Source organism: Equus caballus, chromosome 11 (assembly GCF_041296265.1).
Source record: "Equus caballus isolate H_3958 breed thoroughbred chromosome 11, TB-T2T, whole genome shotgun sequence".
Classification (NCBI taxonomy): Eukaryota; Metazoa; Chordata; class Mammalia; order Perissodactyla; family Equidae; genus Equus; species Equus caballus.
The window spans coordinates 58,906,879-58,923,618 of record NC_091694.1 but is presented as its reverse complement, the minus strand read 5'-3'; the positions used below and the strand labels follow the sequence as shown (position 1 = coordinate 58,923,618).

Below are 16,740 nucleotides of genomic sequence, written 5' to 3'. Positions count from 1 at the left end.
TGCAATATCCTAACTCCTATGGCTGTGCCTACTTTCCGTCTGGGTGGACAAGGAATGGATATTACACTCCCTGCATGTACTGGAGACTGTCATATGGGTACTGAAAGAACTAGCACTAAGAAGAGTTTCTTTAGGTGAAAATGCACTTATCGGTGAAGGAAAGAAAAGTTAAAGAATTATACCATAGGAAGAGAAGCTGAGAAAGGAGCCAAAGACTACTCAAGAAGAAAACACAGCAGCAAATCAAAAGAAGTGAAAACATGGAAACATACAATTCCTATATTTAAAACACATCTGCAAAGAAAGGTAGCAAACAAGTCTGTACAGATGTGCTTATCCCCATGGTTCCTCAACCATGCACGAGGGACTCCAGGGGGCCCCTGCTGCTCAAACGGTGCCTGGAGGACATTAAACTGTCTAAGTAAACACACTGACACTTTGAAAACTACCACCACCAACTGAAACTAAAACTGCTGTTAAGTTGTTCAGGCTGAACTACGTAACCAATGGAACTGTTAGGTATTTCCATTAGCATAGAGGCATCACCAAACATTACTGAGACACTAAGAGAACTTCCGGCTTTAGACATTTTACTGATAAACGACCACATAGTTCCAAAATTCCTGGTCCAAAATTGGATTTTTTTCCATAGCATTTTATTGTTTTTCCTATAAAAAAAATTCCTTCAAAGTGCTAAAATGCATCGACACTGTTAAGGAGCAGTCCAGCAAGATCTGACAAGTCTTTGGCAAGCTTTCACAAGTAACCTGGTAGGCACGTACTATCCAGCTGACATTCAATGAAAGATCAGGAAACTAGGCAATAATGTCAAGAAGTATAACTTTCTAAACCTGTTTTAGAGACAGACAAAATGAAAACCTCAAGAGAGTTGGTACTAACTCGGGCATTTCACTATTAATATATCTAAGAAAAATAAAAGATTCATTTAAGTGTGGCTCACAATAGTGTCTAATTATCTTTGACACCACACTGTAAATTCACTCAAACTCTTAACCTAAGCAATGCTTTCCTGAAAAGGCAGACTAAATTTGTGCCCAGAAATGCCAAAGGAGCACAGGCCAAAAACTTGAGATCCTAAGACTTTAAGAGGTTTTTGTTAACATCAAACAACATGTACATATAGTTCCCTCAATATATGTTCCCTAACGGATGCTAGAAAGTAAAATTCTATATCCTGAGTCTTATTTTTCTAGTATATTCTTATAAGACTAGATTTAGTTTTCCAAGAAGATTTCTGATCTTTAGAAAAAAATTACTCATTTCAATATAATAAAACATTTCAAAGTAATTTCAATAAAAGTGAGGTAAATATACTACTAAAATTACAGGGTATATCATATGAAATGATAGCACTGGGATATGGAGATATGAAATCTTAATGGCTCCACAAAGAATAAGCTTTCCACCTGCATCAAACCATTTTAATTTTGCATTCAGCTGTGGAAATTAATAAACAGAAACCTCATTAAATTGGAGTTGGGAAGCCAAAAGTGGGAGCTCTCAGGCCCTACGTCGACGGAAAAGATCAACAGGAAAAAGAAAGACTTCCTCTTCTTGACTGGAAAGAAGCTCAGCCAGTGAGAGACTGTCACAACGCAGCCAGTGAAAAGCCAGTACACTACAACTCTCTGTTTCCAACAGCTCTGCCAACTTCCTCTTCCCCTCTATAGAGTTTCTGCTCCCTTGCTGCTGGGAAACTCGTATGTGGCTCACCATGGTTGCAGACCTCGAACTGCAATTCTTTGCTGATCCCATATAAACCCATTTTTGCTGGACAAACAACTAGCTGTCTACTTGTTTAAGGTCAACAGCATAATTTTTAGTATTCTTTTTATATTTCTGTTTTCACTGCACTTAGTATCTTGTGATAGAGTGTATTATTTTTTTCCAAATATTCATGACCTCTCCCTGGACTCATTTTTACACTCCCTAGTGTACTCCCAGCCACAACGCCTGGGAAGCAGGTTGAAAGAGCAGCTCCCATTTGGGACATGCTGTTGTCAAAGCAGAAGGAAATAGTCTGATGACAGAACAGAAGCTTTCAGAGCCATTATGTAGTTCTGCCACCACTCTTTTTCCCTCCTTTGAGATGAGCATGTCTCAAATTCTTCTATAGAATCTAGGAGACAAAAGGACTCAAGAAAATCCTATAAATCTATCTTAATGGGTACACAATAAAGATGCAAATTGTGACACCAATAACATAAAGTGGAGGGGGCAGTATACTCCTATACTCTCTACAGGAGTAGAGTCTTGTATACAATTGAAGTTGTTATCAGTTTCAAATAGATTGTTATAACTTTCAGATATTTTATGGAATCTCAATGGTAACCACAAAGAATGTAGCTATAGAATAGACACAATAGGAAATGAGAAAAAAATTAAAGCACGTCACTACAAAAAAATCAACAAAACACAAAGGAGGGTGGTAAGAGAGGAAATGAGCAACAAAAAACCCCACAAGACATAACAGAAAAGCAACAAAACAGCAATAATAAACCTTTCTCTATTAGGCTGAAAGGGAGAGGATAGAAAAGATATTCCATGCAGATGGCAACCATAAGAGAGCAGGGGTTGCTACATTAGTGTCAGACAAAATAGACTTTCAGTCAAATACTGTTATGAGACAAAAAAGGACATTAAACAATGGTAAGAGGGCCAATTAACAAGGAAGATATAACAATTATAAATATTTATGCACCAAACATCAGCACTCCCAAATACATGAAGGAAATATTGACAGAATTCAAGGGAGAAACAGACAATTCTACAATAGTTAGAGACTTCAATATCCCACTTCTAATAATGGATAGAACAACCAGATGAAAGATCAATAAAAAAAAAAAAGTGGGCTTGGGCCCAGCCCGGTGGCATGGTGGTTAAGTTCAAGGGCTCTGCTTTGGCGGCCTGGGGCTCACAGGGTCAGATTCTAGGCCTGAACCTATACATCACTCGTCAAGCCACACTGTGGTGGCATCCCACACACAAAGTGAAGGAAGACTGGCACAGATTTTAGCTCAGCAACAATCTTCCTCAAGCAAAAAGCAGAAGATTGGCAACAGATGTTAGCTCAGGGCCAATCTTCCTCACCAAAAAAAAAAAAGAAAGAAAGAAGACTCAAAATCAGAAATGGAAGAAACGGATAAATTCATGAAGGAAAAGAAAATCTGAACAGACCCATAACTAGTAAAAAGATTGAATTGGTGATCTAAAACAACCCAACAAAGAAAAGCCCAGGACCAGATGGCTTCAACTGGTGAATTTTACCAAACTTTAAAAAAATTAACACCAACATTTGTCAAACTCTTCCAAAACATTAAAGATAACACTCCCAAACTCATTTCATGAGTTCAGCATTACCCTGATACCAAGATAAAGCAAGACATAGAGACTATAAGAAAACTTACAGAACAATATCCCTAGGTGAAGTTTGATGCAAAAATCCTCAACAAAATACTAGCAAACCAAATTCAAAAGCACACTAAAGGGATGATATACCACCACCAAATAGGAATTATAATACACCATATTAACAAAAAGAAGGGCAAAAACCACATCATCATCTCAATTGATGCAAAGCATTTGACACAATCCAACACTCTTTCATGATAAAAACACTCAAAAACTAGGAATAGAAGGAAATTACCACAACATAATAAAGGCCATATATGACAAGCCCACAGTTAACATCATACTTAATGGTGAAAGATTGAAAGCTTTTCCTCTATGATCAGGGACAAGACAAGAATGCCCATTCTCACCACTTCCATTCAGCATGGAATTCCTAGCCAGAGCAATTAGGAAAGGAAAAGAAATAAAAGGCATTCAAATAGGAAAAGAAGTGAAATTATCTCTATTCATAGTTAACATGATCTTAAATGCAGAAAACCCTAAAGATTTCACACACAAAACAACCCATTAGAACTAATAAATTCACCGAAGTTGCAGGATACAAAATCAACACAAAAAAACAAGTTGCATTTCCATACACTAACAACGAACAATCCAAAATGGAAATTAAGAAAACAATCCCATTTACAATAGTATCAAAAAGAATAAAATACTTAGGAATAAATCTAACCAAGAAGGTGAAAGACTTGTATGCTGAAAACTACAAAACTTTGCTGAAAGAAATTAGAGAAGACATCCTGCATTCGTGGATTAGAACACTTAATACTGAGATGGCAATATTACCCAAAGTGATCTACACAGATCAATGCAATCCCTATCAAAATCCCAATGGCATTTTTTAGAGAAATAGAAAAATCTATCCTAAAATTCATATGGAATCTGCAGGAACCCTCAACAGTCAAAACAAATTTGGAAAAGAAGAACAAAACTGGATGTCTCATACTTCTGATTTCAAAACATATTACAAAGCTATCATAATCAAAACAGCATGGTACTGGCATAAAGACAGACGTACAGAGCAACAGAACAGAAGAGAACCCAGAAACAAATCCCTGCATATTGGACAAACGATCTTCAACAAGGAGCCAACACCACTCACTGGGGAAAGGCCAGTCTCTCCAGCAAAAGGGACTGGGAAAAACAGACATCTACATGCAAAAGAAGGAAACTGGACCCCTACCTTACACCATATTCAAAAATTAACTCAAAAAGGATTAAAGATCTAAAAATAAGACCCAAAACTATGTGACTCCTAGAAGAAAACATAGGAGAAACACTTCATGACATTGAATTAGGTGATGATTTCTTCGATATGACACCAAAAACACAGGGAACAAACAGAAAACCATAAAAATGGGATTATCAAATTTTAAAACTGCTGTGTTCATAGGACACATCACAGAGTGAAAAGACAACCTGTGGAATGGGAGAAAATATTTGTAAATCATGTATCTGATAAAGAGTTAATATCCAAAATATATAAAGAAATCCTACAACCCAAGAACAAAAAAATCTGATTAAAAAGTGGGCAAAGGACTTGAATAGACAATTTCTTCAAAGATGATATACACATGTCAAATAAGTATATGAAAAGATGCTCAAAACCACTAATCATTAGAGAAATGCAAATCAAAACCACAATGAGATACAGCCATGCCTCATTTTCATTGTATTTCACTATATTGTGCTCCACAGATACTCTGTTTTTTACAAATTGAAGGTTTGTGGCAAGCATTATCAATGTCATTTTTCCAACAGCATTTGCTTACTTCGTGTCTCTGTGTCGCATTTTGGTAATTCTCTCCATATTTAAAACTTTTTCATTATTATATTTGTTATGATGATCTGTGATCAGTGATCTTTGATGTTACCATTGTTAACAAGGATCAAAGATCTGAAGGATCAGATGATGGGTAGCATTTTTTACCAACAAAGTATTTCTAATTAAGTTACGTACCTTGTTTTTTAGACATAATGCTCTTGCACTCTTAATAGACTACAGTGTAAACTATAGATACATGCACTGGGAAACCAAAAAATGCTTGTGACTCACTTCATTTCTGTCATCTAGAACCGAACCAACAATATCTCCAAGGTATGCTTGTATCACCTCACGCCCATTAAGATAGCTTTTATCAAAAAAAACAGAAGATAACAAGTGTTGACAAAGACGCGGAGAAACTGGATCCCATGTGCACTGTTGGTAGGAATGTAAAATGGTGCAATCGCTATGGAAAACAGTATGGCAGCTCCTCAAAAAATTAAAATAGAATTAATTATCATATCATCCAGCAACCCCACTTTTGGGTTTATATCCAAAAGAAGTGAAAGTACGGTCTCGAATAAATATTTGTACATTCACATTCATAGCAGCATTATTCATAACAGCCAAGAGGTAGAAGCAACCCAAGTGTCCATCAACAGATGAACAGATAAACCAAATGTGGTATATACACAAAATGGCAATTATTTAGGCTTGAAAAGAAAATTCTGACATGCTACAACATGGATGAACCTTGAAGACACTATGCCGAGTGAACTAAGCTAGTCACAAAACGACATATATTGTATGATCCTACTTATATGAGGTATCCAAAATAGAGAAATTCATAGAAACAGAAAGTAGAATGGTGATTATCAGTTCCTGGGGGTGGGGGAAGCAGGGAGTGCTGTTACATAATGAGTACCAAGTTTTGGTTTTGCCAGATGAAAAAGTTCTGAAGATCTGTTGCACACTACTGTAAATATACTTAACGCTACTGAACTGCAAACTTAAAAAATGGTTAAGACAGCAAATTCTATGTTTTTCACCACAATTAAAAATTTTAAAAAGAAATGATAAATTGTGAAACAAACAAAACATACCCGCCACACACCAAGAACTCATTTGAAGCACGTCTGCCAACAGTTCCCACTGGCATATCATCTAAAGGAGAAAGAGAAAAATACAGTCAGTTCTGCTATACCACCTGCTTAAAAAACAAATTCTTCCAATATGATTACTAGAAAACAATTTGAGCACAACACAAATTTACCATTTGCTTATGATGCAATGTTGTACATGAGCAACAATAGGTGAACACAGAACATTTCACCTAGCTGAATTCACAGGCTGCAACCCTTTCACCATGCCCGCTTCTATAAGCAAATGTCAGGTTTTTTCAAGGTGGCATATTTAAGTGGCATATTTATTGCAGTGTTCATGTATTTCTCTACCATTTAACATGTGCAAAAACTTTGCTACTGTCTTTATCATGCTCCTTTTAATATATCAGTGACAAAGGTTTTGAGTGTTGTGCCCCTAATCCCAATTTGCCCATAAACTCTGTGGTTTTTATTGAACAATTTTGCAGAGTGTGGTGATTTTTAGGAACACATGTCACATTCCAGCACAACTGACTATAAACAAAGTCTAGTTCACTCTAAGGTTGGAAAACCCCCATGCTCCTGCATAACACTCTCTTATGTGTTGAATGGGCCATTGAACAAGATGTCATGGAAGCTGGGGCCTCTCAGACACAGCAGCACATGCCACAGGCCATCTTCATCTACTCCTACATCATCTGTATATGGGAATAGAGCACAGCTCAGGAATGCAGGGGTCCCTCATTCCTTGTCGCTGTTATATCCACTATCACATTGCTCTGTGTGATTTTAAATGGCTATAAAGGTATAATTAAGACGTGTTGATGTGAAATAGCAGTGCTGACTAAATAATATAAATTTAAAACAAGAAACTATGCTGTTAACCTATACTCAAAAAGGGAAAAAACAATCAGAAATATCCCTCTGACTGGCTCTAAACAGGAATAAGGAACGCATTTACACTCATGCATTGCTTAACAACAGGATGTGTCCTGAGAAATACGTCGTTAGGTGATTTCATCATTGTGCCCACACCATAGAGTGTACTTACACTAACCTAGATGGTATGGCCTACTACACACCTAGGCTATATGGTACTAATCTTACGGGACCACCATCATAGTTGCTGATTGTCACTGACTGAAATGCCCTTATGAGGCTCATGACTATATTTTGGTATATCTCAGGTCCCTGCTCTCAGGAAGCTTACATTCTAGTAGTGAATAAAGTAATAATGTCAGGGAGTGATAAGAGGTATAAAGGAAAATAAATCAGGGTAAGAAGATAAAGAGAAGTGGGGCAAGGAAGGAGTCTTTAAAATAGACTCCTTAGAAGGACAGAAGCTAGGTTTCACTAAGTATACTTCATTTTGTAGCTTTGAGTTTGGAACCATAAATAATGATGAAACAAAACTAAATCAAAAGAAAAGAACAATCTCTAGAAACCAAAAGTAGAATGAATCAAAGGAACCTAATCACACATCCACTTGGTAGCATAATCGCCAGAGAATTCTTTCAAGTGACTTTAAAACTCAGTAATTTGATTGGACATCCCTAATGGAATTTAACTAAGGACAAAAAGATCCACAAAAAAATTTTTAATGGTTTTTAGTAATTATATTGTTATTTTGATACCATATTGTTATTTTGACACTATAGGGAAAGAAGGAAGGAGAGAAAAGAGAAGAGCCTAAACTCACAAGAACAAAAAATTCAACAGCCACAAAAATTTGGAAGCTAGAAAGTTGATACAAGTGGTATTTGACCTAGTAGAAGGAAAGCCCAGAAGTATACCAATTTACATCACAGATTCCCAAAAGGCTGAGTAATTACCAGTACCACATAACTATCAAAATGGCATTAAGGGCAGGACTGAAAGGATTCTTTTAAAGTCAATGTGGAAGCTGTCAGAATTTTATATCCTTTCCCCAGCTCTATGCAGACAGGCATCACCCATCCCTCCCACTACAGGAGAAGACTGGATGTTTATACTTGGGAAAGAATAAAACAGAAGGTCTCTGGACTACAGAATACCAGGCGGAGATGAAGGCGGTGGTATATGGTGAGAACAGCTCGGAGGAAGGGGGCTTAGTAAGCAAAATTTTACACACTGACTACTGAGGTTCCCAGCCTTCTTCTTCTATTTGGCTCCCTCACATGGTATCAGGTATGTACTCTTTAGGCAGAAGACTGGTTAAGTCTACTCCAGGGGATCTGAGCAGCCCTTTAAAAAGGAAGCAATCCAAGGCAATGACTCAGCCACATCACCCAGTGTGGAGGCTCACTGTCCATAAGACCCACCACACACAAAGCTTTCCAACAATGTTTTAATTTTCCACTCTTAATTATGAGCACACAACAATCACCAAACACTCAAGGAAAGACTCTAATATGAAAAACAGACTCCAAAACAAACTGGGGAACAAAAAAAGAACTAAACAAATATTTTTCAGGGGAACGTTAAAAAGTATGTAATTAATGTCCTCAGATATAAAACAAAATATTGCACCCTGAAGTAAGAACAATACTCAGATGGGGAAAAAAATAGCTTCTGAAAATTAAAAATATGAGAGCATAAATGAAAAACTCAATAGAAGAGTTAGAAGAAAACAAAGGAAATTTCCCCTAAAAGAGCAATAAGACAAAAAGATGGAAAATCAGACAGAAAGATAAGAAAATCAGAGAAGCATACTCAAGTAGTTGTTATATTATTACTTTTAAATTGTACAGATATTCTAAACATCTTAAATGGAGAGCTTGGAAGTCAATGTTTCATTCTAATAACAAGTAAAAAGCTGAACAGACTGAAAAATCAACAATTCTTCTTGGATCCAAAAGAGTGGGGAAGACACAGGGCAAACCAATGCCCCCAAGCCTGGAGAGACAGGCAAATACAGGGAGCTGTGGCTTACCCGAGAAGAGACTCACCAGCAGAAACCACCACAGAAACCAGGGTAGAAAAATCTGAACTGCAATTGACAACTTGTCGGAGGCTCATTGCAGTCAACTCTGAGAGTTAAAAACTCCAGGAGGACCCAGTCATGGGGGGCTCACAATATCGCCAGACCTACCTCCAGGAGCTCAATCTGATTCCCACAGTAAATAGAAGAGAAAAAATCTCTTCCTTCTTCTGGCAGGGGGATGGGAAAAGGAGCCATTTTTAAATATGTCAGAGCATTCTGTTCTTAACAAGGCCTGTCCTCAGGAGAAACTAGTTAATCCGAGCTTAATCTCCTGGGGTTAAACTCAGAGCCTAACTGACCTGGGGGAAGGGAAATACCCAACTCCAGCCCCCTCTGGCCATCCTGTCTGACCTAAGGCAGGAGGAAGAAACTCGGAAACACTTGTGAAATTCACAGACCAGAAGCATATGCTCCCTAAAAGACTGAGACCTAATCCTGGGACACAAGAATGCTCCTCAGCCCTTGCCCCTCAACTACCACACTACTAAAGGCCTGTTTACAGCAGTTTGTTTTACCCAGTACATGATGTACCGCTATCAAGAAAAAATTACAAGGCATTCCAAAGGCAAAAAACCCCTTTAAAGAGACAGAGCAAGCATCAGAACCAGACATGGCAAGGATGGCAAGGATGTTAGAATGATCAGACTGGGAATTTACAACGATGATTAATATAGTAAGGGCTCGAATGGAAAAAGTAGACAGGATGCAACATCAGATAAGCAATATAAGCAGAGAGACGGAAATACTAAGAATCAAAAAGAAAGGCTAGAGATAAAAAATCACTGTAACAAGAAATGAAGAAGCCTTTGATAGGCTTATTAGTAGACTGCACACAGCTGAGGAAAGAACAACTGAGCGAGAAAAGATATCAACTGAATCCACAGAAACTGAAAAACAAAGAGAACAAAGACTTTAAAAAACAGAACAGAATATCCAAGATCTGTGAGACAACTACAAAAGGTGTAACATGTGTAATAGGAATAATAGAAGGAGAAGAAAGAGAGAAAGGGACAGAAGGAATTATCTGAAATAATAATAACTGAGGATATCCCCAAATTAACGTGAGACACCAATTCACAGATCCAGGAAGCTCAGAGAACACCAAGCAGGATAAATGCCCAAAACAACTATAACTAGGCATATCATTCTCAAACTACAGAAAATCAAAAAATAAAAATTCCTGAAAGAGGTCAGAAGAAAAGAAGACCATACCTACAGATGAACAAAAATAAGAATTACATCACCTTCTCAGAAACCATGCAGGGAAGAAGAAAGTGGAGTGAAACACTTAAAGTGTTGAGAGAAATAAACCACCAACTTAGAATTCTGCACCCTGAAAAACTATCCTTCAAAAGTGAAGGAAAAATAAAGACTTTCTCAGACAAATAAAAACGGAAGGGATTTGTTCTCACTAGATCTGCCTTACAAAAAATTTTAAAATAAGTTCTTTAGAGAGAAGGAAAATAATATAGGTCAGAAAACTGGATCTACAGAAAGAAAGGAAGAGCATCAAGGAAGGACAGAGTTAAGGTAAAATAAAAACTTTTCTTTTTCTTATTCTTAAATGAGTAACAGTCTGTTCAAAATAATAATAGCAACAATGTATTTGGTCATGTACACTTATGTATATATCTTGTGTGTGTGTGTGTGTGTATATATATGCTTAAATATAAGTGAAATGAAAGACAGGAATGATACAAGGACAGGAGGAAGGAATTAGGATTATTTTGTTACTATAAGGTACTCACATTACCCAGGAAGTGGTATAGTGTTACTTGAAAGAGGACTTGTATTAGTTATAAACGTATATTGCACACTCTAGGGCAACCACTAAAAAAAAGCAAAAAAGAAGTCTAATTGATATGCTAAGAAAGGAAAGAAAATGGAATCATATTAAATGCTCAGTTAAAACCACAAAAGGCAGAAAAAGAGTGGAAGACAAAAAGAGGAACAAAGAACAAAGACAATGAACAGAAAACAGTACAAATATGGTAGATCTTTACATCTATAATCACTTTTAATGCCAATGGTCTAAATGCACTAATTAAAAGACAGACATTTCAGAGTGGATTAAAACACATAACCTAACTATATGTTCTCTTAAAAAAACCTCACTTTAAATATAAAGACATAAAGGTTAAAAGCAAATGGATGGAGAAAAAATAGACCATGCTAACACTAATCAAAGAAAGCAGGAGTAGTATATTAATTTCAGACAGCAGACTTCAAGTAGGAAAAGTTATCAGGGATAAAGAAGGGCATCATATAATGATAAATTTATATTTAAATAAATATAAATTCTCCAAGAAGACATAATTCTTTTTATTTATTTTTCTTTTTAAAGATTTTATTTTTTCCTTTTTCTCCCCAAAGCCCCCCGGTACATAGTTGTATGTTCTTCGTTGTGGGTCCTTCTAGTTGTGGCATGTGGGATGCTCCCTCAGCATGGTTTGATGAGCAGCGCCATGTCCGTGCTCAGGATTCGAATCAACGAAACACTGGGCCGCCTGCAGCGGAGCGTGCAAACTTAACCACTCGGCCACGGGGCTAGCCCCAAGACAGCACAATTCTTAACGTGTATGCCCCTAACAACAGGGCATCAAACTATGTAAGGCAAAACTGACAGAACTGCAAGGACAAACAGATGAACCTGCTATCATAGTTGGAGACTTCAACACCACCCCCCTCAGAACTTGACAGATCCAGCAGACAGAAAATAAGGACTTACCTGAACTCAAGTACATTATCAATCATCTAGATATAATTGACATTTATAGGCTACTTCATCCAACAACAGCAGAATATACATTTTTCTCCAACTCACATGAAACATTCACCAAGACAGACTACATTCTAGACCATAAAATACACCTTAAAGAATTTAAAAGAAAAGAAATCATACAATGTCTGCTCTCAGACCATGGTGGAATTAAACTAGAAATCAGTAACAGAAAGATAACTGGAAAAATCCCAAAATATATGGAGATTAAACACACTTCTAAGTAATACATAGGTCAAAGAAGAAATCTTAAGAGAAATTTTAAAATGTTTTGAACTAAATGAAAATGAAAACAATTTATTGAAATTTGTGGGAAGCAGAAAAAGCAACACTTAAAAGGAAATTTAGAGTTTTGAATGCATATTAGAAAAGAAGAAAGATCTAAACTCAATAACCTAAGTTTCCACCCTAGGAATCCAGAAAAAGAAAAGCAAATTAAATCCAAAGTAAGTAGAATAAAAAGAAATAATAAGAATTAGAAGAGAAGTCAATAAAATTGAAAACAGGAAATTAATAGAAGAAATCAACAAAACCAAAAGTTGGTTCTTTGAAAAGATCAATAAAATTGATAAGCTTTTAGCCGGGATAACTAAGAAAAAAAGAGAGAACACAAATTACTAGTATCAGAAATGAAAGAGGAGGGGCCGGCCCCATGGCCGAGTGATTAAGTTCATGCACTCCACTTTAGCGGCCCAGGGTTTCCTCAGTTCAGATTCTGGGCACGGACATGGCACCATTCATCAAGCCATGCTGAGGTGGCGTCCCACATAGCACAACCAGAGGCACTCACAATTAGAATATACAACTATGTACTGGAGGGCTTCAGGAAGAAGAAGTGAAAAAAAAAAGAGTGGCAACAGATGTTAGCTCAGGTGCCAATATTTAAGAGAAAAAAATTTTTTTAAAAAGATAATTCAGATTGCGTGCGTGTAATATAAATATATATTTATAATACATATAAATATTTTCTTTTTAAAAAAATTAGAAAACTCGAATGAAATCAAAGAAGAACTAAATAAAGGGAGAAATATTCCATGTTCACGGACAGGAAGATTCAATATTGTCAAGATGTCAGTTCCTCTCATCTTGATCTGGTAGATTCAAGGCAATCTCGACCAAAATCCAACTAAGTTATTTTGTGGCTATTGACAAACTGATTCTAAAGTTTACATGGTGAGACAAAAGACCCATAATAGCTAATATAATATTGAAGGAGAAGAACAAAGTTGGAAGACTGACACTATGCAACTTCAAGACTTACTCTAAAGATACAGTAATCAAGACAGCATGGTATTGGCAAAAGAACAAATAGATCAATGGAACAGAAAAGAGAGCCCAGAAATAGAGCTCCATAAATATAGTCAACTGATCTTTGACAAAGGAGCAAAGACAAAACAATAGAGCAAAGACAGTCTTTTCAACAAATAGTGCTGGAACAACTGGACACCCACATGCAAAAAAAAGAATCTAGGCACAGACCTAATACCTTCAAAAAAATTAACTCAAAATGAACCACAGACCTAAATGTAAGACAAAAAACTATAAAACTCCTAGAAGATAACACAGGAGAAAACCTACATCATGACTTTAGGTATATCATGATTCTAACATCAAAGACATGATCCATGAAAGAAAGAAACTGATTATTAAGCTGAACTTCATTAAAATTAAAAACAACTGCTCTATATTGACAATATCAAGAGAATTGGAAAACAAGCCAGAGACTAAGCAAAATATTTGCAAAAGATACAGCTGATAAAGGACTGTTATCCAAAATATACAAAGAACTCTTAAAACTCAACAAAATAATGAACAACCCAATTAAAAAATAGGCCAAAGATCTTAAGAGACACTTCACTAAAGAAGATATATGGATGGTGTACAAGCTTATGAAAAGATGCTGAACATCATATGTCATTGCAGAAATGAAAATTAAAACAATGCAATACCACTACATATCTATTAGAATGGCCAAAATCTAGAATATTAACACTAAATGACAGTGAGGATGTACAGCAACAGGAACTCCCATTCACTATCAGGAGGAATGCAAAATGATACAGCCACTGTGGAAGATAGTTTGGTGGTTTCTTGCAAAACTAAACATAATCTTACCATACCGTCCAGCAATCATGCTCCTTGGTATTTACCCAAAGGAGCTGAACACTTATGTCCACACAAAAACCTGCACACAGATTTTTACAGCAGCTTTATTCATAACAGCCAAAACTTGGAAGCAACCAAGACATCCTTCAGTAGGTAAAGGGATAAACTGTGGTACATCCAGACAACGGATTATCATTCAGCGTTAAAAAGAAATGAGCTATCAATCCATGAAAAGACATGGAGGAGGGGCCAGCCCTGTGGCCAAGTCATTAAGTCCGTGCTCATTAAGTCCGTGCTCTCTGCTTCGGTGGCCCAGGGTTTCTCCGGTTCTGATCCTGGGCGTGGACATGGCACTGCTCATCAGGCCATGCTGAGGCAGTGTCCTGCATGCCACAACTAGAAGGCCCACAACTAAAAATACACAACTATGTACCAGGGGGCTTTGGGGAGAAAAAGGAAAAATAAAGTCTTAAAAAAAAAAAAAAGACATGGAGGAACCTTAAATGCATATTACTCAGTGAAAGAAGCCAATCTTAAAAGGCTACATACTGTATAATTCCAACTATATGACATTCTGTAAAAGGGAAAACTATAGAGACAATAAAAAAAAATCAATGTTTTCCAAGGGTTGGGTGGGGAGAGCACAAAGGATTTCTACAGCAGTCAAAATATTCTGTATGACATTATAATGATGGGTGTGTTATTATACATTTGTCTAAACACAAAGAATATACAAAACTAAGAGTGAACTCTAAAGCAAACTGTGGACTTTGGGTGATTATAATGTGTCAATGGAGCTTCGTCCTTGGTAACAAATGTACCACACTGCGGAGTGATGTTGATAATGGGAAAGGCCATGAACTCAGGGGGAAGAGTATATGGGAAATCTCTGTACCTTCCTCTCAATTTTACTGTAAACCTAAAACTGCTCTAAAAAAAATCTTTTAAAAAATATATGTATGTTATATTTTATAACAAGAAACTTTCGATAATTAAAAAGAAGGGTGTGGTCAACCATAACAAATGCTGTGCACACATCAAAAAGAAGATGACTGAGAAATGATCCCTGGGATTTGGCAACAAAAAGACCTCGACAGGAAGAGTTTTGAAAAAAAATTTTTTTAAGACAATATTTACACAAGTGCAAAAAAACAAAGGTAACTAGAATAAAACAAAAGATATGAATGTCCTTTATGTAGAAAAGTATAAATATGTATCAAAACACATTAAAGAAACCTAAATAAGTGGAGAAACACACAAACATTCTTGGGTAGACAATTTAATATTGTAAAGATCCTAAGTGTCCCTGAAAAGGTCTTATAGAATCAACATAATTCCCACCAAAATCCCTAAATGGTTTTTTTTAGGATTTGTCAAGTTGAAATTAAAACTATTTGGTGGGAAACGGAGCCAAGAATAGCCAGAGTGATTCCAAAGACTACTAGGATGCTCTCTACCATCACCCCCACCCCCATCTCACATAGATAGACAAGAATTTAAAAATTATTATAATATAGACAAAAACAGACCAATGGAACTGAATAGAAAACCTTAAAACCCAATCCTTCATATAAACCTAATATGACAAATCTGGAACTGCATATCAGTGGACAAAGGACAATATTCAATAAAAAATGCTGGGAAAATTGATAGATCCCTACCTTATTCCATCTATAAAAACAAATTCCAGGTGAAGTTAAATATGAAAAAAATAATAAAAATCTTCAGAAGGTACCATTATAACATTGGGGCAGCATGGTAGAGACTGTTGCCTACAACTTGTTTGTACCAATATTTTACAGAGTTGAAGTTGTACATATCTAGAATTCCCACTTGGAAGAAATTTTGGCACAAGAACAGCTGTTACAATACATTGTGAATAGTGAAAAGATAGAAATGATCCAATAAACCATCAGTAGGGAAATGGATAAACGGTAGTTTATTGTACCTCAAAATTCAGATATTAAAATGAACAAGACACACATCTAGATACATATCTAGATACACAGCAAAAATATAAATAAAAAACAAACTATAGAAACAAACATTCTATATACCATTTACTTAAAACCGTAAAAACACAAAGGTACTGTACAATATTTATGGATACAAGCATACGTAAGAAGTATAAAGTGATCTAGGGGAAGAATGTATCTTGGCAAGAGAAGAATGAGAAAAGGGAGTTTAGCTGTGCTGTCAGCACTCTATAGCTTTTAAAGAGACATCTAAAAGAAATACAGCAACACACTGCCATAAATAAAATTAGCATGGTGGGTGATCCGAATATCTGATGTTTATTTTGTTTGAAATATTTCATAATTTTAAGTTTTGATTCCCTTTTAAAATGAAATAAAACCACTGTACTGGATGATGTTTCAAGGTAACCCCCAGTTCTCATAGCACTGATCATCGACTGCCACCTACTGCTGTGTCTTCCCTTCCCTGGCCAAATAATCCTGAAGGGTGTCTGGTCTGGGCATTACGGCCTTCACAACAACCAGCACAGTGCCGAACACAAGCAACTACTGAGTATTTGACAAAAAACTAAATAGACCTCTGGATACAAATATCTCCAACCATCTGTACCTGCACATGG

The 16,740-nt window shown here is 36.4% G+C and overlaps 1 protein-coding gene across 5 annotated transcripts in view; it reads right to left on the bottom strand.

Annotated features, from left to right (window-relative positions):
• Positions 1-16,740, bottom strand: part of ULK2 (unc-51 like autophagy activating kinase 2) — an 84,630-nt gene that overhangs the window by 33,158 nt on the left and 34,732 nt on the right. For all 5 annotated transcript variants that reach the window (XR_002811719.2, XM_023653604.2, XM_023653609.2 and 2 more), the window contains exon 14: positions 6,298-6,358. Coding sequence is in view for 4 of the 5 variants with exons in the window: in XM_023653604.2 (XP_023509372.1) it covers positions 6,298-6,358 (61 nt within the window). In the remaining variant the exon portion in view is untranslated. The remainder of the gene's footprint in view (positions 1-6,297; positions 6,359-16,740) is intronic.